This window comes from Entelurus aequoreus, linkage group LG26 (genome assembly GCF_033978785.1).
Source record: "Entelurus aequoreus isolate RoL-2023_Sb linkage group LG26, RoL_Eaeq_v1.1, whole genome shotgun sequence".
NCBI classification, from domain to species: domain Eukaryota; kingdom Metazoa; phylum Chordata; class Actinopteri; order Syngnathiformes; family Syngnathidae; genus Entelurus; species Entelurus aequoreus.
Genome location: NC_084756.1, coordinates 26,865,309 through 26,890,228, shown reverse-complemented (window position 1 = coordinate 26,890,228; position 24,920 = coordinate 26,865,309). Strand labels below are relative to the sequence as shown.

Here is a 24,920-nt window from a genome sequence, read left to right as displayed (position 1 = left end):
GGCACTGGATTACCACTATTCTTCTGGGGGGTCTTTGATGGTCACGCCGGCTCCGGTGCGGCCATCATGGCCTCCAAGCTCCTTCACCGCCTCATCAGGGACCGTCTGGGTGAAGTGTACCACTTGCTGACGAACAACGGCAGCCCGCCTCCAATCTGCTTGGCCAAGAACGGCAGCCCCTACCAGGCGGAGGGCAAGAAGGCGACGGCGCAGGTGGCGGAGGAGCCCGACGCCGTCAGCGACTCCGCCGTGCGCTTTCACATGGAGAAGATGGTCAGCCTGGAGAGCCTGGTGATGGGCGTCATCGAGACCACCTTCAAGGAGATGGTGAGCAGATGGTGAACCCTTCTCAGATATGTGCCAGGAGTTGTGATCCATTTCTTTTTCCACCTGTGCTCCAGGATGAGCTGATAGAAAATGAAAAAGCGTCTTATGCCATCTCCGGTGGCTGCTGTGCCTTAGCTGCCATCCATCTGATGGGCAAACTCTATGTGGCCAACGCCGGAGACAGCAGGTGAGACCCATGTTGTCGTTAAGAACCGTCTTATTATCTAAGTCAGGGGTGTCCAAACTTTTTCCGCACACGGAAAAATGTAAGCATGCGGTGGCCATTTTGATATTTTTCATTTTCAAACCTTAACAAAATATATGGATTTTTTTTTTTAACCTTTAGGGCTCCCGGGACCATAAAGGGTGTCAGTCATTAAAATGTAAAAAATAAGTCAAATTATTATTATTTTTTATTTAACGCTTACAGTAAACCTCTATATCAGGGGTCACCAACATGGTGCCCGCGGGCACCAGGTAGCCTGTAAGGACCAGATGAGTAGCCCGCTGGCCTGTTTTAAAAATAGCTCAAATAGCAGCACTTACCAGTGAGCTGCCTCTATTTTAAAAATTGTATTTATTTACTAGCAAGCTGGTCTCGCTTTGCCCGACATTTTTAATTCTAAGAGAGACAAAACTCAAATAGAATTTGAAAATCCAAGAAAATATTTTAAAGACTTGGTCTTCACTTGTTTAAATAAATTCATTAATTTTTTTTACTTTGCTTCTGATAACTTTCAGAAAGACAATTTTAGAGAAAAAAATACAACCTTAAAAATGATTTTAGGATTTTTAGACACATATACCTTTTTACCTTTTAAATTCCTTCCTCTTCTTTCCTGACAATTTAAATCAATGTTCAAGTAAATTAATTTTTTTTATTGTAAAGAATAATAAATACATTTTAATTTAATTCTTCATTTCAGCTTCTGTTTTTTCGACGAAGAATTGTGAAATATTTCTTCAAACTTATTATGATTAAAATTCCAAAAAATTATTCTAGACAATCTGTAGAATCAAATTTAAATCTTATTTCAAAGTCTTTTGAATTTCTTTTAAAATTTTTGTTCTGGAAAATGTAGAAGAAATAATGATTTGTCTTTGTTAGAAATATAGCTTGGTCCAATTTGTTATATATTCTAACAAAGTGCAGATTGGATTTTAACCTATTCAAAACATGTCATCAAAATTCTAAAATTTATCTTAATCAGGAAAAATTACTAATGATGTTCCATAAATTAATTTTTTTAATTTTTTCAAAAAGATTCGAATTAGCTAGTTTTTCTCTTCTTTTTTTCGGTTGAATTTTGAATTTTAAAGAGTCGAAATTGAAGATAAACTGTGTTTAAAAATTTAATTGTCATTTTTTTCGTGATTTCTCCTCTTTTAAACCATTCAATTAAGTGTAAATATCATTAATTATTAATAATAACATAGAGTTAAAGGTAAATTGAGCAAATTGGCTATTTCTGGCAATTTATTTAAGTGTGTATCAAACTGGTAGCCCTTCGCATTAATCACTACCCAAGAAGTAGCTCTTGCTTTCAAAAAGGTTGGTGACCCCTGATCTATATCAACTTCAGGTTGATATAAAGTTAAAAAAAAAATTAAAAAAAAGTTTTATGCCTTTTCTGTCAAAGTCAACTTTGTTTTTCATAGTAAAACTGAAATATGCAGTATTTGGTAATTAGAGCCCTAAAAGATCAATAATGCAGGACACCATTGATTTTAATTCTTTAATATTTTTGAGTAGTAATAGTGAAATGTTAAAAAAAATCCTACTAAATATATTATGGATCCAAAAGGTTCCCCACTCATAAAGTGATACATTTTTATTAGTTTTTTTTAAAAACTTTTAACACTTACGAGATCTACTTCACATATATCTGTCGATTTTACGTTTGAACTATTATTTTGTTTGTATTATGCTCTTTTGTCAAATAAAACTTTGATGTTTTTTTTATGGCAACCACATAATATATGCAATATTTTTTCCACATAAAACATTTTAAAGTGACATTTTTTAAATAATAATTCATTGTAACAGAGATTTTTTGTCTTTTTTTTGAGCAATGGCAAAAAAAATAAAAATAAACAAAGACAAAAGAAAAACATTGCAACTTTTTCTCGTTAGATTTCACCTAATTCCACTTTTTTAAAATGTTTTTTTTAATTTTTGCAATACTATCAATTTTGCAATTTTTGCAGAATGTGTGGGAGGCCAGTAAACGATTAGCTGCGGGCCGCAAATGGCCCCCGGGCCGCACTTTGGACACCTTTGATCTAAGTGTTCTAACTACACTATATTGCTACACTATCAAATCAATCAATCAATGTTTATTTATATAGCCCTAAATCACAAGTGTCTCAAAGGGCTGCACAAGCCACAACGACATCCTCTGTTCAGAGCCCACATAAGGGCAAGGAAAAACTCACAATCCGGTGGGACGTCGATGTGAATGACTATGAGAAACCTTGGAGAGGACCGCAGATGTGGGTGACCTTTTTGCCAATATTTGATATTCCGATATTGTCCAACTCTTAATTACCGATACCGATAACAACCGATACCGATATATACAGTCGTGGAATTAACACATTATTATGCCTAATTTGGACAACCAGGTATGGTGAAGATAAGGTCCTTTTTTAAAAAAATTATTAAATAAAATAAGATAAATAAATTAAAAACATTTTCTTGAATAAAAAAGAAAGTACAACAATATAAATACAGTTACATAGAAACTAGTAATTAATGAAAATGAGTAAAATTAACTGTTAAAGGTTAGTACTATTAGTGGAGCAGCAGCATGCACAATCATGTGTGCTTACGGACTGTATCCCTTGCAGACTGTATTGATATATATTGATATATAATGTAGGAAGCAGAATATTAATAACAGAAAGAAACAACCCTTTTGTGTGAATGAGTGTAAATGGGGGAGGGAGGTTTTTTGTGTTGGTGCACTAATTGTACGTGTATCTTGTGTTTTTTATGTGGATTTAATAATAAATTTTAAAAAACGATACCGATAATAAAAAAAACGATACCGATAATTTCCGATCTTACATTGTAAAGCATTTATCGGACATCTCTAGTCGCAACAGATATGCTTTGAACTGCATCATGTGCTCGTCTGTCAGAATGTAAAAGTCAAAACCCGTCATAATGTCTATTTGTTGTTTAAGGAAAGTACAAACGTGTGTATGTGTTTGCCAATCTTGCTTTTTTTAAATATATTTTCAGGGCTATAATAATCCGGAACAATGAAGTTATTCCCATGACGAACGAGTTTACACCGGAGTCAGAGCGACAACGGCTACAGTATCTGGTACTAAAATGCATGAATATATATAAGTACAATTTAGTTTTCGCCCACAGTTTAATGACATTATCCATTTATTCCCAGGGCTTCCTGAGGCCAGAGCTTCTGGGCAACGAGTTCACTCACATTGAGTTCCCCCGCAGAATCCAGCACAGCGAGCTCGGCAAGAAGATGCTCTACCGAGACCACACCATGACTGGATGGTAAACGCCCGCATGCTCCTTTAACATCTTTGTGCATTAAAGTCTCTAAAGCAGGGGTCCCCAAACTACGGCCCGCAGGCCGGATACGGCCCCCCAGCGTCCAAAATCCGGCCCGCAGGAAGTCCCCAGTTAAATTTTATTTTTTTATTTTTATTTTATTTATTTTTTTAATTTGTCCTTGCTAGTCCATTTTCTACCGTCTCCTAGCCACTCAGGCAAATCATATTGTCTAAAAATGCATTTTACCATCGATAACGTCACATGCAGCAAGCGCGCCCTTTAAGTCAATTAGTGCGCGAGGAATATATATGTATGAATACATATGATATATATATATATAAACACATTATTATGCCTAATGTGGACAACCAGGTATGGTGAAGATAAGGTCCTTTTTTTTTTAATTAATTAAATAAGATAAATAAATTAAAAACATTTTCTTGAATAAAATAGAAAGTAAAACAATATAAAAGCTGTTACATAGAAACTAGTAATTAATGAAAATGAGTAAAATTAACTGTTAAAGGTTAGTACTATTAGCCCTGCGATGAGGTGGCGACTTGTCCAGGGTGTACCCCGCCTTCCGCCCGATTGTAGCTGAGATAGGCTCCAGCGCCCCCCGTGACCCCGAAGGGAATAAGCGGGATGGATGGATGGTTAGTACTATTAGTGGAGCAGCAGCACGCACAATCATGTGTGCTTACGGACTGTATCCCTTGCAGACTGTATTGATATATATTGATATATAATGTAGGAACCAGAATATTAATAACAGAAAGAAACAACCCTTTTGTGTGAATGAGGAGGGAGGTTTTTTGGGTTGGTGCACTAATTGTAAGTGTATCTTGTGTTTTTTGTGTTGATTTAATTTTTTAAAAAATTAAATAAAAAATAAATAGAAAAAAAAAACCGATACCGATAATAAAAAAAAAACGATACCGATAATTTCCGATATTACATTTTAAAGCATTTATCGTCCGATAACATCGGCAGGCCGATATTATCGGAGATCTCTAATTACTGGAATAAATTGTGTACAAATTGAGAACAGGAAGTGGATCAAAATGTGGTAGTAATTGGTATGAAATGGAATAGGGGTAGGATTAGATAAGCTCTGCTTCTTCCTACTCCTTTTCAAACATGTTGAAGAGAGAAACAGGAAATTGTGATGTGTCATGTTGTAACTGTATGCATGTTGGAAATAAACTTAAACCATAAAAAGTACACAGATTGACACATGTGTAACAGAAAAGGAACAGGAAGGTGTTTGCCGAGTCACCTAGTGGTCTTTTGTTGGTACTGCTAGAATTGAACAAAGTCATGTATGTATTTTGGTAAAGCCTTGTGATATTTACAGTTACACAACCTGCAGGGTGTTCACACTAGAGCAGGGATGTCAAACTGGTTTCCATTGAGCGCCACATGGCAGTTATGGCTGCCATCAGAGGGCCGCTTATAACGGCGAATAATGTATGAATTTGCCTCTGGATTTCATTATTAATTATATAAATTGTTTTAAATAGACTGTACAGTAAATCCTTTACATTTAAAACATTTTACAGTCAAATATAGCACTTTTTACGGTAAATGAAAAAACAGTACCACTGTTTTTGGGGGTTTACAAAAAAAAGCTGGCAGCTTAGTTGCCAGAATTTTTGTGTTAAATATGGTTTTTACAACATCATATTGTTAATGGAAAAACTCTACAAGTTCTTTTTTTAATTCTGGGAACTTAGCTGCCAGTTTTTCTACCGTTAAAAACAAATGTACCGTCTTTACATTTACAGTAATACACCGTTAAAAACCAGATTTTACAGTAAAAATACGGCCGCTCAATCAACCGAATTTCAATGCAAACATTTTATTTTATTTTTTTGATTGATTTTTTTTCAATTTACAGTAATATGCTGTAAAGAACACCGTAAAATGTATTGTCATTTTTAATAATTTGATGGGTAGTTTGCTGTAAAATCATAAGTCAAGCAGATTTGTAAGTATTTATTTTTATTCAGATGTTTGGAAAGTGATAATATACTGTAATATTTGTTGCAATACTATTAACTAGAGATGTCTGATAATGGCTTTTTTGCTGATATTCCGATATTGTCCAACTCTTAATTACCGATACCGATATCAACCGATACCGATATGTACAGTTGTGGAATGAACACATTATTATGCCTAATTTTGTTGTGATGCCCCGCTGGATGCATTAAACAATGTAACAAGGTTTTCCAAAAATAAATCAACTCAAGTTATGGAAAAAAATGCCAACATGGCACTGCCATATTTATTATTGAAGTCACAAAGTGCATTCTTTTTTTTAACATGCCTCAAAACAGCAGCTTGGAATTTGGAACATGTTCTCCCTGAGAGAGCATGAGGAGGTTGAGGTGGGCGGGGTTTTGGGTAGGGGGTAGCGGGGGGTGTATATTGTAGCGTCCCGGAAGAGTTAGTGCTGCAAGGGGTTCTGGGTATTTGCTCTGTCGTGTTTATGTTGTGTTACGGTGCGGATGTTCTCCCGAAATGTGTTTGTCTTTTTTGTTTGGTGTGAGTTCACAGTGTGGCGCATATTTGTAACAGTGTTAAAGTTGTTTATACGGCTACCCTCAGTGTGACCTGTATGGCTGTTGACCAAGTTTGCCTTGCATTCACTTGTGTGTGTCAAAAGCCGTAGATATTATGTGACTGGGCCGGCACGCAAAGGCAGTGCCTTCAAGGTTTATTGGCGCTCTGTACTTCTCCTTACGTCCGTGTACACAGCGGCGTTTTAAAAAGTCATACATTTTACTTTTTGGAACCGATACCGATAATTTTGAAACCGATACTGATAATTTCCGATATTACATTTTAAAGCATTTATCGGCCGATAATATCGGCAGGTCGATATTATCGGACATCCCTACTATTAATTAGGGATGTCCGATAATGGCTTTTTGCCGATATCCGATATGCCGATATTGTCCAACTCTTTAATTACAGATACCGATATCAACCGATACCGATATCAACCGATATATACAGTCGTGGAATTAACACATTATTATGCCTAATTTGGACAACCAGGTATGGTGAAGATAAGGTACTTTTTTTAAAATAAAATAAAATAAGATAAATAAATTAAAAACATTTTCTTGAATAAAAAACAAAGTAAAACAATATAAAAACAGTTACATAGAAACTAGTAATTAATGAAAATGAGTAAAATTAAGTGTTAAAGGTTAGTACTATTAGTGGAGCAGCAGCACGCACAATCATGTGTGCTTACGGACTGTATCCCTTGCAGACTGTATTGATATATATTGATATATAATGTAGGAAGCAGAATATTAATAACAGAAAGAAACAACCCTTTTGTGTGAATGAGTGTAAATGAGGAGGGAGGTTTTTTGGGTTGGTGCACTAATTGTAAGTGTATCTTGTGTTTTTTATGTGGATTTAATGAAAAAAAAAACCAAAAAACCACGATACAGATAATAAAAAAACCGATACCGATAATTTCCGATATTACATTTTAACGCATTTATCGGCCGATAATATCGGCAGGTCGATATTATCGGACATCCCTACTATTAATGTTTAAAAGGTATGCAATTTCAAGCAGTACATATATTTTTTCTGTCAAAATGAAAAAAATCCATTCCATTTAGTGAGAAAATATGAAGTCCTTTATTGACACATATCATTTCCAGGTGTTTGCGGGCCAGATAAAATGATGTCGCGGGCCAGATATGGCCCTTGGGCCTCGAGTTTGACACCTGTGCACTAGAGGCTGCAGTTTTTTTTTGGACTTTACCCTTTTTTTTAATGCTGTTTTTATGTGCAGGGCTTACAAGACAATCGTGGAAGACGATCTGAAATTCCCCCTCATATACGGAGAAGGTAAAAAGGTAAGAGGCGTCACAAGTACACACATTTTGGCCTTGTTCACTAGGAGTGTCAAAAACATCCATATTGGAATGAATTACGATTCTTTATCGAGTAAAAAAAAAGATTTAATATACCCTATATTGCCAAAAGTATTTGGCCACCCATCCAAATGTATCAAATCAACCACGTAGGTATGGAGACTGTTTCTACAAATATTTGTGAAAGAATGGGCCGCTCTCAGGAGCTCAGTGATTTCCAGCGTGGAACTGTCATAGGATGCCACCTGAAATTTGGTGGAGGAGGAATTATGATGTGGGGTTGTTTTTTCAGGAGTTGGGCTTGGCCCCTTAGTTCCAGTGAAAGGAACTTTGAATGCTCCAGGATACCAAAACATTTTGGACAATTCCATGCTCACAACCTTTTGGGAACAGTTTGTAGCGGGCCCCCTTCCTCTTCCAACATGACTGTGCACAAAGCAAGGTCCATAAAGACATGGATAACAGTCTGGTGTGGATGAACTTGACTGGCCTGCACAGAGTCCTGACCTGAACCCGATAGAACACCTTTGGGATGAATTAGAACGGAGACTGAGAGCCAGGCCTTCTGTGTGACCTCACCAATGCGCTTTTGGAAGAATGGCGGGAAAATTCCTATAAACACACTCCGCGACCTTGTGGACAGCCAATCCCAGAAGAGTTGAAGCTGTAATAGCTGCAAAAGGTGGACCCACATCATATTGAACCTTATGGGTTAGGAATGGGATGGCACTTTGTTGGGGGGCGTGGCCTGCGGACCTGCAGCAAAGCGGGATGTGCCAGGACCGGCTTCGAGATTAGCGACAGGTGCGTGGATGACACAGCTGAGAGTGTTGGTCTGATCACCCGTCGCTCTGTTAAAGCCAGTAAGAGAAGGAAGGAGAAGGAGGTTGTTGATGGTCGTTGACGGTGGAGAGCGAGACGGAGACGCGACACTGGAGGAAAACCATTCGTGTGCTCACTTGAGAAAAGACAGCTGCTGAAGAGCACCCAAAAGACTTTGCACGTTTTATTGTAAAATAAAACCTTTTGTAAACCTGGAAGAGCCTGACATGTCGATGATTGGTGGTCCGACGAACGCGGAGGAGGAAGATATCCACACACTTCAAGTTCATATGTGAGTCAAGGCAGGTGGCCGAATACTTTTGGCAATATAGTGTATATTCGGGCAATAGTCCCAGAAGAGCCTTGTAAATAATAATGTACCAGTGACACTGTCTCCTAATGCAGTGGTCCACAACCTTTTTGTAGCTGCGGACCGGTCAACGCTTGAAAATTTGTCCCAAGCATGGTCCCAAAATAATTTTTTTTTTTTTTCTTTTTTCTTTTTTCTTCATAAAGAAATACAATCATGTGTGCTTACGGACTGTATCCCTGCAGACTGTATTGATATATATTGATATATAATGTAGAGATGTCCGATAATATCGGTCTGCCGATATTATCGGCCGATAAATGCGTTAAAATGTAATATTGGAAATTATCGGTATCGTTTTTTTTATTATCAGTATCGTTTTTTAAAAATTTTTATTTTATTAAATCCACATAAAAAACACAACATACACTTACAATTAGTGCACCAACCCAAAAAACCTCCCTCCCCCATTTACACTCATTCACACAAAAGGGTTGTTTCTTTCTGTTATTAATATTCTGCTTCCTACATTATATATCAATATATATCAATACAGTCTGCAAGGGATACAGTCCGTAAGCACACATGATTGTGCGTGCTGCTGCTCCACTAATAGTACTAACCTTTAACACTTAATTTTACTCATTTTCATTAATTACTAGTTTCTATGTAACTGTTTTTATATTGTTTTACTTTCTTTTTTATTCAAGAAAATGTTTTTAATTTATTTATCTTATTTTATTTGATTAATTTTTTTAAAAAGTACCTTATCTTCACCATACCTGGTTGTCCAAATTAGGCATAATAATGTGTTAATTCCACGACTGCATATATCGGTTGATATCGGTATCGGTTGATATCGGTATCGGTAATTAAAGAGTTGGACAATATCGGCATATCGGATATCGGCAAAAAGCCATTATCAGACATCCCTAATATATATATATATATTGTGTTTTTTATGTTGATTTGATTTTAATTTTTTTTTTTTTTTTTTTTTTTTTTTTTTAATTTCTTGTGCGGCCCGGTACCAATCGGTCCGCGGACCGGTGGTTGGGGACCACTGTCCTAATGGACAGAGAAGGCCACACGTGCATATGTAGATATGGCTCTACAGTTTGTGATGAGCCTCAAAGAAGCATGGTAAACACAGTCCACCATCTGAAGACAGGAATGAGTAGCATTCATATTAAAAAAAAGATCACCATTATCTAGCATGGATAAAAATGTGGCAGAGATAAGGTGCTTTTTTACACCAAAAGAAAAACCTCTCTTTTTATGGAAGAAAAAGCCCAATTGAAGTTTTAGTTTCTTCACCAGTTGATCAACAAAAGGCTTAAAAGTGAGCGAGTCATCAAACTAAAACCCCAAGGTATTTATATTCATGCACCACTTCTATGACATTCCCTTCAAGAGTGGACGCTACTGGGAGAGTTTGAGGCACATTCCTATGTTTGGAAAACAGCTTAAGTTTTGTCTTGTCAGCATTAAGAACCAGTTTTTAAGTCAATAAGTGAATTCTGCACAGCGACAAAAGCTCTCTGCAGGGAATGAACAGCCTGTTCAACACATTGCACAAAATCCTTGAAATTGCCACAAGTGCGTGCGACATCATGACATCATGTCCATGTACAGGTCGGGTTGCATTCACATTAGAAATCGCATGTTTTTCGTAATGTGAACAGCAGTGTTGGTTTAGTTACTGAAAACCAGTAACTAGTTACAGTTACTAGTTACTTTATTTCAAAAGTAACTCAGTTCCTAACTCAGTTACTTACACCAAAAAGTAATGCGTTACTGTGAAATGTAACTATTTAGTTACTTATGTATTTTTTGTATTTTTTTTTTTTTAAGGCCCCATTTAATGCCCTTTTAGCCTTCATTTCAGTTCTGTTATTGCACTGGAGAATAATACAATATGTTGATCAACTTGACATGCATTTGCATCACTCAACTCTGCTAAGCAATGTTGTCTACATACAACACACAATGTGCTCTACATACAACACACAAACAATGTGCTCTACATACAACACACAATGTGCTCTACATACAACACACAAACAATGTGGTCTACATACAACACACAAACAATGTGGTCTACATACAACACACAAACAATGTGGTCTACATACAACACACAATGTGGTCTACATACAACACACAAACAATGTGGTCTACATACAACACACAAACAATGTGGTCTACATACAACACACAATGTGGTCTACATACAACACACAAACAATGTGGTCTACATACAACACACAAACAATGTGCTCTACATACAACACACAATGTGGTCTACATACAACACACAAACAATGTGGTCTACATAAAACACACAAACAATGTGGTATACATACAACACACAAACAATGTGCTGTACATACAACACAGAAACAATGTGGTCTACATACAACACACACAATGTGGTCTACATACAACACACAAACAATGTGCTCTACATACAACACACAAACAATGTGGTCTACATACAACACACAAACAATGTGCTCTACATACAACAAACAATGTGGTCTACATACAACACACAAACAATGTGGTCTACATACAACACACAAGCAATGTGCTCTACATACAACACACAAACAATGTGCTCTACATACAACACACAAACAATGTGCTCTACATACAACACACAAACAATGTGCTCTACATACAACACACAAACAATGTGCTCTACATACAACACACAAACAATGTGGTCTACATACAACACACAAACAATGTGGTCTACACACAACACACAAACAATGTGGTCTACATACAACACACAAACAATGTGCTCTACATACAACACACAATGTGGTCTACATACAACACACAAACAATGTGGTCTACATAAAACACACAAACAATGGGTATACATACAACACACAAACAATGTGCTGTACATACAACACAGAAACAATGTGGTCTACATACAACACACACAATGTGGTCTACATACAACACACAAACAATGTGCTCTACATACAACAAACAATGTGGTCTACATACAACACACAAACAATGTGGTCTACATACAACACACAAGCAATGTGCTCTACATACAACACACAAACAATGTGCTCTACATACAACACACAAACAATGTGGTCTACATACAACACACAAACAATGTGCTCTACATACAACACACAAACAATGTGCTCTACATACAACACACAAACAATGTGCTCTACATACAACACACAAACAATGTGCTCTACATACAACACACAAACAATGTGGTCTACATACAACACACAAACAATGTGGTCTACACACAACACACAAACAATGTGGTGTACATACAACACACAAACAATGTGCTCTACATACAACACACAAACAATGTGGTGTACATACAACACACAAACAATGTGGTCTACATACAACACACAAACAATGTGCTCTACATACAACACACAAACAATGTGCTCTACATACAACACACAAACAATGTGGTCTACATACAACACACAAACAATGTGGTCTACATACAACACACAAACAATGTGGTCTACATACAACACACAAACCATGTGGTCTACAAACAACACACAAACAATGTGCTCTACATACAACACACAAACAATGTGGTCTACATACAACACACAAACAATGTGGTCTACATACAACACACAAACAATGTGGTCTACATACAACACACAAACAATGTGGTCTACATACAACACACAAACAATGTGGTCTACATACAACACACAAACAATGTGCTCTACATACAACACACAATGTGGTCTACATACAACACACAAACAATGTGCTCTACATACAACACACAAACAATGTGGTCTACATACAACACATAAAGACAAAGATATGTTTCAAAGAGCCGATTTGTTTCAGGCCAGAACAAATTGACAAAACTATTTTAAATAGCAGCAACATAACATACATAAGTAACAAACAGCATAACAACAACATAGCTGTAAACCAAAGAAGGCACACACTACATACACAAAGACACACACTACATCTACGTACACAAAGCCTAACCAGGCGTTTTTTTATCTCAAGGAATTCTGAAATAAAATCATGTCTGAAGCCCAGAACATTCTACACATTTCCCCAGTTTTAGTTTAGAGATAAGGAAAGATTGGTCTGGCCCACTAGGATCCCTCTTTATGTTTGTGAACTTTATAGTCTATACATTTAGAGTGATGTGATAATCAAACACTCTAGACCAGGGGTCACCAACGCCGTGCCCGCGGGCACCAGATAGCCCGTAAGGACCAAATGAGTAGCCCGCTGGCCTGTTCTAAAAATAGCTCAAATAGCAGCACTTACCAGTGAGCTGACTCTATTTTTTAAATTGTATTTATTTACTAGCAAGCTGGTATCGCTTTGCTCGACATTTTTAATTCTAAGAGAGACAAAACTCAAATAGAATTTGAAAATCCAAGAAAATATTTTAAAGACTTGGTCTTCACTTGTTTAAATAAATTCATAAATTTTTTTACTTTGCTTCTTATAACTTTCAGAAAGACAATTTTAGAGAAAAAATACAACCTTAAAAATGATTTTAGGATTTTTAAACACATATACCTTTTTACATTTTAAATTCCTTCCTCTTCTTTCCTGACAATTTAAATCAATGTTCACGTAAATGTTTTTTTTTTTTTATTGTAAAGAATAATAAATACATTTTAATTTAATTCTTCATTTTAGCTTCTGTTTTTTCGACGAAGAATATTTGTGAAATATTCTTCAAACTTATTATGATTAAAATTCAAAAAAATTATTCTGGCAAATCTAGAAAATCTGTAGAATCAAATGTAAATCTTATTTCAAAGTCTTTTGAATTTCTTTTAAAATGTTTGTTCTGGAAAATCTAGAACAAATAATGATTTGTCTTTGTTAGAAATATAGCTTGGTCCAATTTGTTATATATTCTAACAAAGTGCAGATTGGATTTTAACCTATTTAAAACATGTCATCAAAATTCTAAAATTAATCTTAATCAGGAAAAATTACTAATGATGTTCCATAAATTATTTTTTTAATTTTTTCAAAAAGATTCGAATTAGCTAGTTTTTCTCTTCTTTTTTTCGGTTGAATTTTGAATTTTAAAGAGTCGAAATTGAAGATAAACTATGTTTCAAAATTTAATTGTAATTTTTTTTCGTGTTTTCTCCTCTTTTAAACCGTTCAATTAAGTGTAAATATAATTAATTATTAATAATAACATAGAGTTAAAGGTAAATTGAGCAAATTGGCAATTTCTGGCAAATTATTGAAGTGTGTATCAAACTGGTAGCCCTTCGCATTAATCACTACCCAAGAAGTAGCTCTTGCTTTCAAAAAGGTTGGTGACTCCTGCTCTAGACGTCTAGAATGAAAGAGTATATAAGAGAATTGACAAGGGTGTGTACCTTCAGTGCGCAGTGCCTCGTTAAAATCCAGCCGCTGTTGGAGGTGGAGGTGAAGTGTGTCTCTTACTGGCTTCGTCGAAGCATGTTGCTTTTGTAGCTGTTTCAGCAGATTTGAATTGCTAGGATAGGATCTTTGATCCAAGACACAACTTACATTCAACTAAAATGTTCTTTTCTTTGTGGTCGACAAAAGAAAAGTAGTGAGAATATCTCCATGTTAAGAAACTCGGCTTCGGGCTTCGCCATGATGTCTTGTTAGTAAACACAGACGCGCCCCCTCTCATACACATACACAAAGACGGCGCGCCTCTTTCTTGTCGCCCCTTCCGCAGCGCTGCAATAAAACACACTCAGATCTTCTCAGTGTCTAGCTGATACTACATAAAAAACAACGTCAAATAACGCAGTAACGCATCATGTAGTAACGGTAACTGAGTTACCGAATATAAAAAAATAACGCGTTAGATTGCTATTTACCGCCGAAAGTAACGGCGTTACAGTCACGAATTGGACATCCGACCCTGCAGTGTGAACGTCACATACATCTGTGGAGATGCGTCCTCATCCCCACAAGCCTCTGACAGAACATTGTCTACACTTCATAAATGGATCGTCCCTCAACTGAAAAACATGGCGATCCAACCACGTAGGCTGAGTTCCATTTGTGTGTGTTTTACACGTGTGTGTGTGTGTGTTGTTGGACGCAGGCACGAGTCATGGCGACAATCGGAGTGACTCGCGGGCTGGGAGATCACGACCTGAAGGTGTACAACTCCAACATTTACATCAAGCCTTTCCTCTCCTGTGTTCCTGAGGTGAGCGACCAACGTCAAGTCACCTCAACTCTCAACGATTCTCCTTCTTTTTTATTTCATGACGGTGTGATAGCAAGAAGTACGAACCCCGTTTCCATATGAGTTGGGAAATTGCAAATAATAATTAACTTAGAATGTCATGGCTGCAACACGTGCCAAAGTAGTTGGGAAAGGGCATGTTCACCACTGTGTTACATGGCCTTTCCTTTTAACAACATTCAGTAAAGGTTTGGGAACTGAGGAGACACATTTTTGAAGTGGAATTCTTTCCCATTCTTGCTTGATGTACAGCTTAAGTTGTTCAACAGTCCGGTATTTTCGGCCTTATAATGCGCCACACATTTTCAATGGGAGACAGGTCTGGACTACAGGCAGGCCAGTCTAGTACCTGCACTCTTTTACTATGAAGCCACGCTGTTGTAACACGTGGCTTGGCATTGTCTTTCTGAAATAAGCAGGGGCGTCCACGATAACGTGGCTTGGATGGCAACATATGTTGCTCCAAAAGCTGTATGTACCTTTCATCATTAATGGCACCTTCACAGATGTGTAAGTTACCCATGCCTTGGGCACTAATACACCCCCATACCATCACACATGCTGGCTTTTCAACTTTGCACCTATAACAATCCGGATGGTTCTTTTCCTCTTTGGTCCGGAGGACACGACGTCCACAGTTTCCAAAAACAATTTGAAATGTGGACTCGTCAGACCACAGAACACTTTTCCACTTTGCATCAGTCCATCTTAGATGAGCTCGGGCCCAGCGAAGCCGTCTGCGTTTCTGGGTGTTGTTGATAAATGGCTTTCGCTTTGCATAGTAGAGTTTTAACTTGCACTTACAGATGTAGCGATCAACTGTAGTTACTGACGGTGGTTTTCTGAAGGGTTCCTGAGCCCATGTGGTGATATCCTTTACACACTGATGTCCATTTTTGATGCAGTACCGCCTGAGGGATGGAAGGTCACAGGCATTCAATGTTTCGTGCAGTGATTTCTCCAGATTCTCTGAACGTTTAGATGATATTACGGAGCGTAGATGGTGAAATCCCTGAATTCCTTGCAATAGCTGGTTGAGAAATGTTGTTCTTAAACTGTTGGACAATTTGCGCACGCGTTTGTTCACAAAGTGGTGACCCTCGCCCCATCCTTGTTTGTGAATGACTGAGCATTTCATGGAATCTGCTTTTATACCCAATCATGGCACCCACCTGTTCCCAATTAGCCTGCACACCTGTGGGATGTTCCAAATAAGTGTTGGATGAGCATTCCTCAACTTTTTTGCCACTTGTGCCAGCTTTTTTGAAACATGTTGCAGGCATCAAATTCCAAATGAGCTAATATTTGCAAAAAATAACAATGTTTTCCAGTTTGAGCGTTAAGTATCTTGTCTTTGCAGTCTATTCAATTGAATATAAGTTGAAAAGGATTTGCAAATAAATTGTATTCTGCTTTTATTTACCATTTACACAACGTGACAACTTCACTGGTTTTGGGGTTTGTAGAAAGAGTCCATATTCTCTCATAAGTTGCTTATATTCAAACAAGGCAAGGGCAACAATAGCTTTTGTGGATGTGGCCGTCTTGTTTTCCGACTTTGTACCGTATTTTCCGCACTATAAGGCGCACCGGATTATAAGACGCACCTTCAATGAATGGCCTATTTGAAAACTTAGTTCATATATAAGGCGCACCGCATTATAAGGCGCATAGAATAGACGCTACAGTAGAGGCTGGGGTTGCGAGACCCGTTGTGGCTCAATACTGGTCCATGTATAAGGCGCACCGGATTATAAGGCGCACTGTCGGCTTTTGAGAAAATTTGAGGTTTTTAGGTGCGCCTTATAGTACGGAAAATACGGTAACTGGAACATTCCCAGCTCCGACTTCCAACATCCGGGGTAACCGGAGTGCGGCATAAGTCCAGTTGGTAATAATGAAAAGACTGAGTACTGCCCTACAGGTCAGGTCAGGTCAGGTCTGTGCTTGCTTGCATCCGTGTTCTTATGCAATACTTCAATTGTCGATGGATATATTCCCCCGTCACAGGTGCAGGTTTACGACTTCGAGGACACCAAACACGGCCCAGACGACGTCCTGGTCATGGGTACAGACGGACTGTGGGACGTGACGACGGACAAGGAAGTGGCGGACGCCGTGTCGGCCTACTTGTCGTGCTGTGAGCCCACTGACCCCATGAGGTAACAACGGGCTGGTGGGCGATGCTCTGCAGAAGCCAATGTGTCGCAGTACTTCCTATTTCCACCAGGTGGTGGCACATTCACTGCTTTGCATCTATTTGTATTTACATGAACAATTCATCTTTTTGCCCTTTTTTCTTATATTTTCCCCCAGCAATATAGTGTGGGACTTTTCCTGTATGAAAATAATAATGGTAATGATAATAACAATAGTAATAATATTACGATTGTGTAATTGCACAACCTCCGGTAGCTTTAAAACATGTTGCTTTACGAAGATATTAGTGTTCAGTTATACTTTTAACAGTGTTTCTTATTGTAGATGTTGTAATTTTTGAAGTTCATCAGTTAATAGTGTCTTGTTTATTTTATTTTTTAAGTGACTTCTTAGTTTATATTTTTATTTCATTTTTTATGTCGTGAGCTTTTAATATTTTGGATCAGGGGTGTCCAAACTTTTTGTAAAATATTATCATTAATAATTAGTGTCAAAATTGCATCGTTTTCACATTGCATGACATCTTTTTGCTCTTTTTTCTTACATTTTTACGTTTTTTTCCCCAGCAATATAGTGTGGGCCTTTTCCTGTAGGAAAATAATAATGGTAATGATAATAACAATAGTAATAATATTACGATTGTGTAATTGCACAACCTCCGGTAGCTTTAAAACATGTTGCTTTACGAAAATATTAGTGTTCAGTTATATTTTTAACAGTGTTTCTTATTGTACATGTTGTAATTTTTCTAATTCATCAGTTAATAGTGTTTTATTTTATTTTTTAAGTCACTACTTATTTTATAATTTTATTAAATTTTTTATTTCGAGAGTTTTTAATATTTTGTAGATGTTATAATTTTTTAAGTTCATCAGTTTTGTGTTTTGTTTATTTCATTTTTTAAGTGACTACTTAGTTTATATTTGTATTTCATTTTTTTATTTCGAGAGCTTTTAATATTTTGGATCAGGGGTGTCCAAACTTTTTGTAAAATATTATCATTAATAATTAGTGTCAACTGCATCGTTTTCACATTGCATGACATCTTTTTGCTCTTTTTCTTACATTTTTACGGGTTTTTTCCCAGCAATATAGTGTGGGCAAATAATAACGATAATAACAATAGTCTGTGATGAGGTGGCGACTTGTCCAGGGTGTACCCCGCCTTCCGCCCGAATGCAGCTGAGATAGGCTCCAGCACCCCCCGCGACCCCAAAAGGGACAAGCGGTAGAAAATGGATGGCTGGATGGAATTCTTAACCTGTAACTTGACATCCATCCATCCATCCGTTTTCTACCGCTGGTCCCTTACTTGACATATACATATAATACATATGTACCATATTTTCTGGACTATAGAGCCTAATGATATATTAATCAAATTTTAGGGGAAAAAATATTTTTCCATATATTAGCCACCGATATTTATGTTGTGAAATGAGTTTTTTCCACAGAAATATTCTGTAAATGTTTATTTACATACCTTAATTCAGGAGTCACCAACGCGGTGCCCGCGGGCACCAGGTAGCCCGTAAGGACCAGATGAGTAGCCCGCTGGACTGTTCTAAAAATAGCTCAAGTAGCAGCACTTACCAGTGAGCTGCCTCTATTATTTAAATTGTATTTATTTACTAGTGTGACAGTCCTAACTGTTCTCAGGACCATCCAGGGAAGATATTGTCGTGAGACGGTTTAGACTTCTTTATTATTTCAATCACAGAGTCTTTTGCGTGCTTTTCAGCAGCTGCCTTTTTTCTCACGTGAGCACACGAATGGTTTCCTCCCGTCCGCCGTCTGCTTTTCAGCAGCACGTCGCCGTTGTTTGCGTGGCAGCAGAGGATGGTTTCCTCCCGTCCGCCGTCTTTCTCCGTCTCCTTTCTTGATGTTCACGTCTCTCGCCCTTTTATACGGTCCGAGAGGGTGATTGCACTGTCCACAGCTGCGCGCTCCACGCACCTTATGCTGATGGCGGCGTCGCTCCCAGCGCACCCCGCCTTGCCGCTCGCTCGTCCACGCCTCCTCGCCGCCATCTTGGAACGGGCGCCGTCGGTCCGCCGGCCCCGCCTCCCCACAACTAGCAAGCTGGTCTCGCTTTGCTCGACATTTTTAATTCTAAGAGAGACAAAACTCAAATAGAATTTGAAAATCCAAGAAAATATTTTAAAGTCTTGGTCTTCACTTGTTTAAATAAATTCATTTATTTTTTTACTTTGCTTCTTATAACTTTCAGAAAGACAGTTTTAGAGAAAAAATACAACCTTAAAAATGATTTTAGGATTTTTAAACACATATACCTTTTTACCTTTTAAATTCCTTCCTCTTCTTTCCTGACAATTTAAATCAATGTTCAAGTAAATTTATTTTTTAAAGAATAATAAATAAATTGTAATTTAATTCTTCATTTTAGCTTCTGTTTTTTCGACGAAGAATATTTGTGAAATATTTCTTCAAACTTATTATGATTAAAATTTAAAAAAAATATTCTGGCAAATCTAAAAAATCTGTAGAATCAAATTAAACTCTTATTTCAAAGTATTTTGAATTTCTTTTAAAATTTTTGTTCTGGAAAATCTAGAAGAAATAATGATTTGTCTTTGTTAGAAATATAGCTTGGTCCAATTTGTTATATATTCTAACAAAGTGCAGATTGGATTTTAACCTATTTAAAACATGTCATCAAAATTCTAAAATTAATCTTAATCAGGAAAAATTACTAATGATGTTCCATAAATTATTTTTTTTTAATTTTTTTTAATTTTACATGAGTTATTTGTACAAACATGGTGCAAAGTAATTCATGATTTGTTAAAAAAATGTTAGTGGCTAGCTAGTTAAAATGGGATATTGTGATTTCACAAGACTGTCTTAGAAGTGATCATTTGAAAATGTTCAATTTGAAAAATGTGCACTTAGAGAAAATATAAAAATAAAGTGTTGCATATTGATATTTATCTGTTTCTATATATATTTAATGTGAGAAATCATTAAGATGATCAGTGTTTCCACAATGATAAATATCATTAATTATTAATAATAACATAGAGTTAAAGGTAAATTGAGCAAATTTGCTATTTCTGGCAATTTATTTAAGTGTGTATCAAACTGGTAGCCCTTCGCATTAATCAGTACCCAAGAAGTAGCTCTTGCTTTCAAAAAGGTTGGTGACCCCTGCCTTAATTGTTTCCAAACAGTGCTTGTAACAGGGCAGTAAAACGGGGGATCAAACAAAACAGAAGTCATCCTCATGGACCCACTAGCTGCGGAAGCTAGCTCTCCAATCAGCTAAACAGACTCAATAACTCCACGGTGACGTCTTGGTAAATTTACTGAGGAATTTGTGAAACTAAAACAATACAAAAAAGTTAATAATACCAACACAGACACTCCTGAACGCTAGCTTGATTACATTACGATAACACTTACAAATATGCATGAAAACAGTCCTACAGACATCACACATGGGACGGTTTACTAATTATAAACGGCTTTAGTTATATTGTAAAACTTACAAACACTGCTTGGAGTTATGAATGAAGAAGTGGATTAATAATCTTTTTTTACAGCTTGTCTCTCATAATTTTGACAAAATAGAATGAGAAATGACACAATATGTTACTGCAGACAAATTAGGGGCCTTTGTTTGCTTACGTAGTACTAAAAGACAAGTTGTCTAGTATGTTCACTATTTTATTCAAGAGCAAAATTGTTGTTTGATTGCAATAAGAAACATATGTTTAATGAACCCGAAGATTTTTTGTTAAAATAAAAGAAACATTTTTTTGTGGTCCCCTTTATTTAGAAAACTACCGAAATGCATTTTGGTACCGGTACTAAAATATTGGTATCGGGACAACCCTACTACAAACATATTAAAACACCCACTTACTGTACAATGTCTGCTCTCACTGGGATGCCGACTGATGGGGTGTTCATATCTTCCCGTTTAGATAAAGAATGAATCACAATCCCAACAAAGGGGTTAAAAAGAACAAAAAGTGCTGCAACCTGCATCTTTTTCTGTCTTTCTCGCCATTTCCCGCTGAACTGTGTAAACCAGGGGTGTCCAAACTTTTTCCACTGAGGGCCGCAAACGGAAAAATGAAAGCATGTGGGGGCCATTTTGATATTTTTCATTTTCAAACCATGACAAAATATATGGATTTTTTGCATTTATTTTACCTTTAGGGGCTCCGGGGACCATAAAGGGTGTCAGTTATTAAAATGTTAAAAATAAGTCTAATTTGTATTATTATTTTTTATTTAACGCTTACAGTAAATCTCTATATCAACTTAAAAAAAAAAAAAAAAAAAGTTTTTGTGGCTTTTCTGTCAAAAACAACTTTGTTTTTTTTATAGTAAAACTGAGATATGCAGTATTTAGCAGGCTCACAGACAGGCCATTAAAGAGCTGGCCAACACAGCAGAGAGGACGAGCCATTGGTTGTGGTTGAGGAGGAGTGACACCAGCTGGGCTGCTAAGGCTAACACCTAATGGGACACACACACCCAGGGATTTGATCACCCTGGGGTGGGCCCTTCCTCAGCAGAGGGTGTCTTGTGGTAAGCCGGGCCGAAACACCCCGTGACGCTGGGGCACACAACTGAAGATGTGTCCCAATGGTGGAAAAGCCTCCCAGCAGTGTCACCTAGCCTCACTTAGGTATGCGGTCAGGTGCAAGCCTGGCTCAGGGAGGAGGACGCCCCTGCCATGCAGAGTCCCCAGGGATTGTACCAACTAGTCCTTTCAACAAATTAGTAATAAGAGCCCTAAAATATAAATAATGCAGGACACCATTGATTTTAATTATTTAATATTTTTGAGTCATCACAGTGAAAAGATAAATAAAATACCACTAAATATATTCGGGATCCAAAAGGTGCCCCACTCATAAAGTGATACATTTTTATTCTTTTTTTTTTTTTTTTACTCTTATCACTTAAGTTTTGAGATCAACTTCAGATATATCTTGTCGATTTTACGTTTGAACTATTATTTTGTTTGTTTTATGCTCTTTTATCAAATAAAACTTTGTTTTTATATGGCAACTGCACAATATATGCAATATTTACCACATAAAACATTTTAAAGTGAAAAATGTGAACTAGTTGGAGCTTTGAAAATAATTAATTATAACATAATAAAAAAACAGCCTGCATGGCAGCTTTGTGTCAACTTTTTCTCATCAGATTTCACCTCATTCCACTTTTTTTAATGTTCATTTTTATTTTTTGCAATAGCATTTCCAGAATGTGTGGCGGGCCGGTAAACAATTAGCTGCGGGCCGCAAATGGCCCCAGGGCCGCACTTTGGACACCCCTGGTGTAAATGTTACGGGAAATAAAGTGGTACCCGTCAAAATAAAGGTGTTATTAATGTACAGAAAAGCTTATTTACGTAGATATTATTTGTGTTTTCTGTATGCAGGTACACACTGGCGGCGCAGGACTTGCTGATGCGGTCCAGAGGAGTCCTAAAAGAGCGCGGCTGGCGTCTTCCCAACGAGAGACTGGGATCAGGCGACGACATCACCGTGTTCGTCATCCCCCTGGCGGGACACGAGGCGGAGACATGACGGAGAGACGCGGCTCGCTCGGACTTACTGGAGCACACAGGCTGGCGGGAAGAAGACGGCATCTTCATCAACCTCCAGACTCGGACCCAAACCCCCTCACCTAGACCTCAAACCCGGCACCCCCGACCCCAGGACAGGGTTGTCAAGTCAGTCAGCCCGTTTCCCTGGCGACGGTTGCTGGTGAGATTGCGTAGTACTTCCTGTTGATGTTGAAGGCTGGGCAGCTAGGACCATGGACTGTGCATCCTCATGCCTGAAACTCCCCTTTGTAGCCTCTCTGTAGCACTCGCGCCTAGTGGGGAAGAATGTGAGGAAACCAAAGACATGTCGTCATGGCAACAGGATGGAACGAACACATGATAAAAAGAACGGAGTTGACATGTTAGTTCAATGGACCTTTTTTGCACGCCACATAATCATCCGTCTGCCGGGGTGTAACGTTACGCCATAATCGCAATTTGGTACGTACTATCGTCCCTCGCCACGTCTCGCTTCAAGTATTGCCGCTTCACCACATCACAGATTTTTTTCCATTTTTTTTAAGCATAATCTTCAATAGTTTTGCCCTAAATCAGGGGTGTCAACTTATTGTCATTGAGGGCCACATTACAGTTATCAGCAAATACATTTTTAAATTTTATTTTTATTTTTACGCACACTCTTAAAAAAAAAACTGTCGATTTTACAGTAATTAACTGGCAACTCCGTTACTGTAAAATATACAGTGTTCTTTTTCTCAACATATTACTGTAAATGGAAAAACAGTACCTTTGGGGGTTTTTTTTCAGTAAAAACAGGCAGCTTAGTCGGCAGAATTTTACTGTAACATTTACGCTGTTTTTTAACGACCTTTTACTGTAAATGGAAAAAAATAGTAACCACTTATTTTTTTCTATTCTTGCAACAGAGCTGCCATTTTTTTCCGTGAAAAAAACTGTGGTACGGTTACATAATAATACACCTTAAAAACAGTAACCTTAAAAAAAAAAACGTAAAAAAAACTGGCAGCTCAGTCGCCAGAATTTTATCATGAAAAAACAGTGGTATTTTCTTAAATTTACAGTAATATGCTGTAAAAAACGCCGTCAATTTTACCATGAAAAAACAGTGGTATTTTTTTCAATTTACAGTAATATGCTGTGAATTTTTTTTTTAAAAACGTAAATTTTACCATAAAAACAGTGGTATTTTTTCAAATTTTCAGTAATATGCTGTAAAAAACACCGTAAATTTTACCATGTAAAATAGTGGTATTTTTTTTTAGTTTACAGTAATATACTGTAAAAAAAAAAACCCCACCTTAAATTGTTGCATAAAAAAATAGTGGTATTTCTTTAAATTTACAGTGATATGCTGTAAAAAAACACCGTCTTATTTTACCATGAAAAAACAGTATTTTTTCAATTTACAGTAATATGCTGTAAAAAAAAACACCTTAAATTTTACCATTAAGAAACGTGGTATTTTTTCCAATTTACAGTAATATGCTGTAAAAAACAGTGTTTTTTTTTTTTTTTTTTGCAGTAATATGCTGTTAAAAAAAAACACCTTAAATTTTTGCATTAAAAAATAGTGGTATTTTTTTCAATTTACAGTAATATGCTAAAAAAAAAACACCATACATTTTACCATGAAAAAACAGAGGTATTTTTTTTCAATTTACAGTAATATGCTGTAAAACCACCATAAATTTTACCATAAAAAAAAAACAGCTGTATTTTTTTCAATTTACAGTATTATGCTGTAAGAAAACACCGTAAATTTTACCATGAAAAAACAATGTGTTTTTTTTTCAATTTACAGTAATATGCTGTGAATTTTTTTTTTTTAAAAACGTAAATTTTAACATAAAAACGGTGGTATTTTTTCAAATTTTCAGTAATATTCTGTAAAAAACACCGTAAATTTTACCATGTAAAACAGTGGTATTTTTTTTTAGTTTACAGTAATATGCTGTAAAAAAAAAAACCCCCACCTTAAATTGTTGCATAAAAAAATAGTGGTATTTCTTCAAATTTACAGTAATATGCTGTAA

The 24,920-nt window shown here is 36.8% G+C and overlaps 1 protein-coding gene across 1 annotated transcript in view; it reads left to right on the top strand.

Annotated features, from left to right (window-relative positions):
* The window catches only part of ppm1j (protein phosphatase, Mg2+/Mn2+ dependent, 1J), a 60,315-nt gene extending 36,276 nt beyond the window's left edge, over positions 1 to 24,039 (top strand). Inside the window, exons 3-10 of the mRNA XM_062038284.1 lie at positions 1 to 327; positions 402 to 514; positions 3,575 to 3,659; positions 3,738 to 3,856; positions 7,683 to 7,746; positions 15,006 to 15,113; positions 17,163 to 17,314; positions 22,738 to 24,039. The exon at positions 1 to 327 is cut by the window's left edge and continues 3 nt beyond it. Of these exons, the coding sequence (XP_061894268.1) occupies positions 1 to 327; positions 402 to 514; positions 3,575 to 3,659; positions 3,738 to 3,856; positions 7,683 to 7,746; positions 15,006 to 15,113; positions 17,163 to 17,314; positions 22,738 to 22,885 (1,116 nt within the window). The 3' untranslated portion in view covers positions 22,886 to 24,039. The remainder of the gene's footprint in view (positions 328 to 401; positions 515 to 3,574; positions 3,660 to 3,737; positions 3,857 to 7,682; positions 7,747 to 15,005; positions 15,114 to 17,162; positions 17,315 to 22,737) is intronic.
* Positions 24,040 to 24,920: the final 881 nt, after the last annotated feature.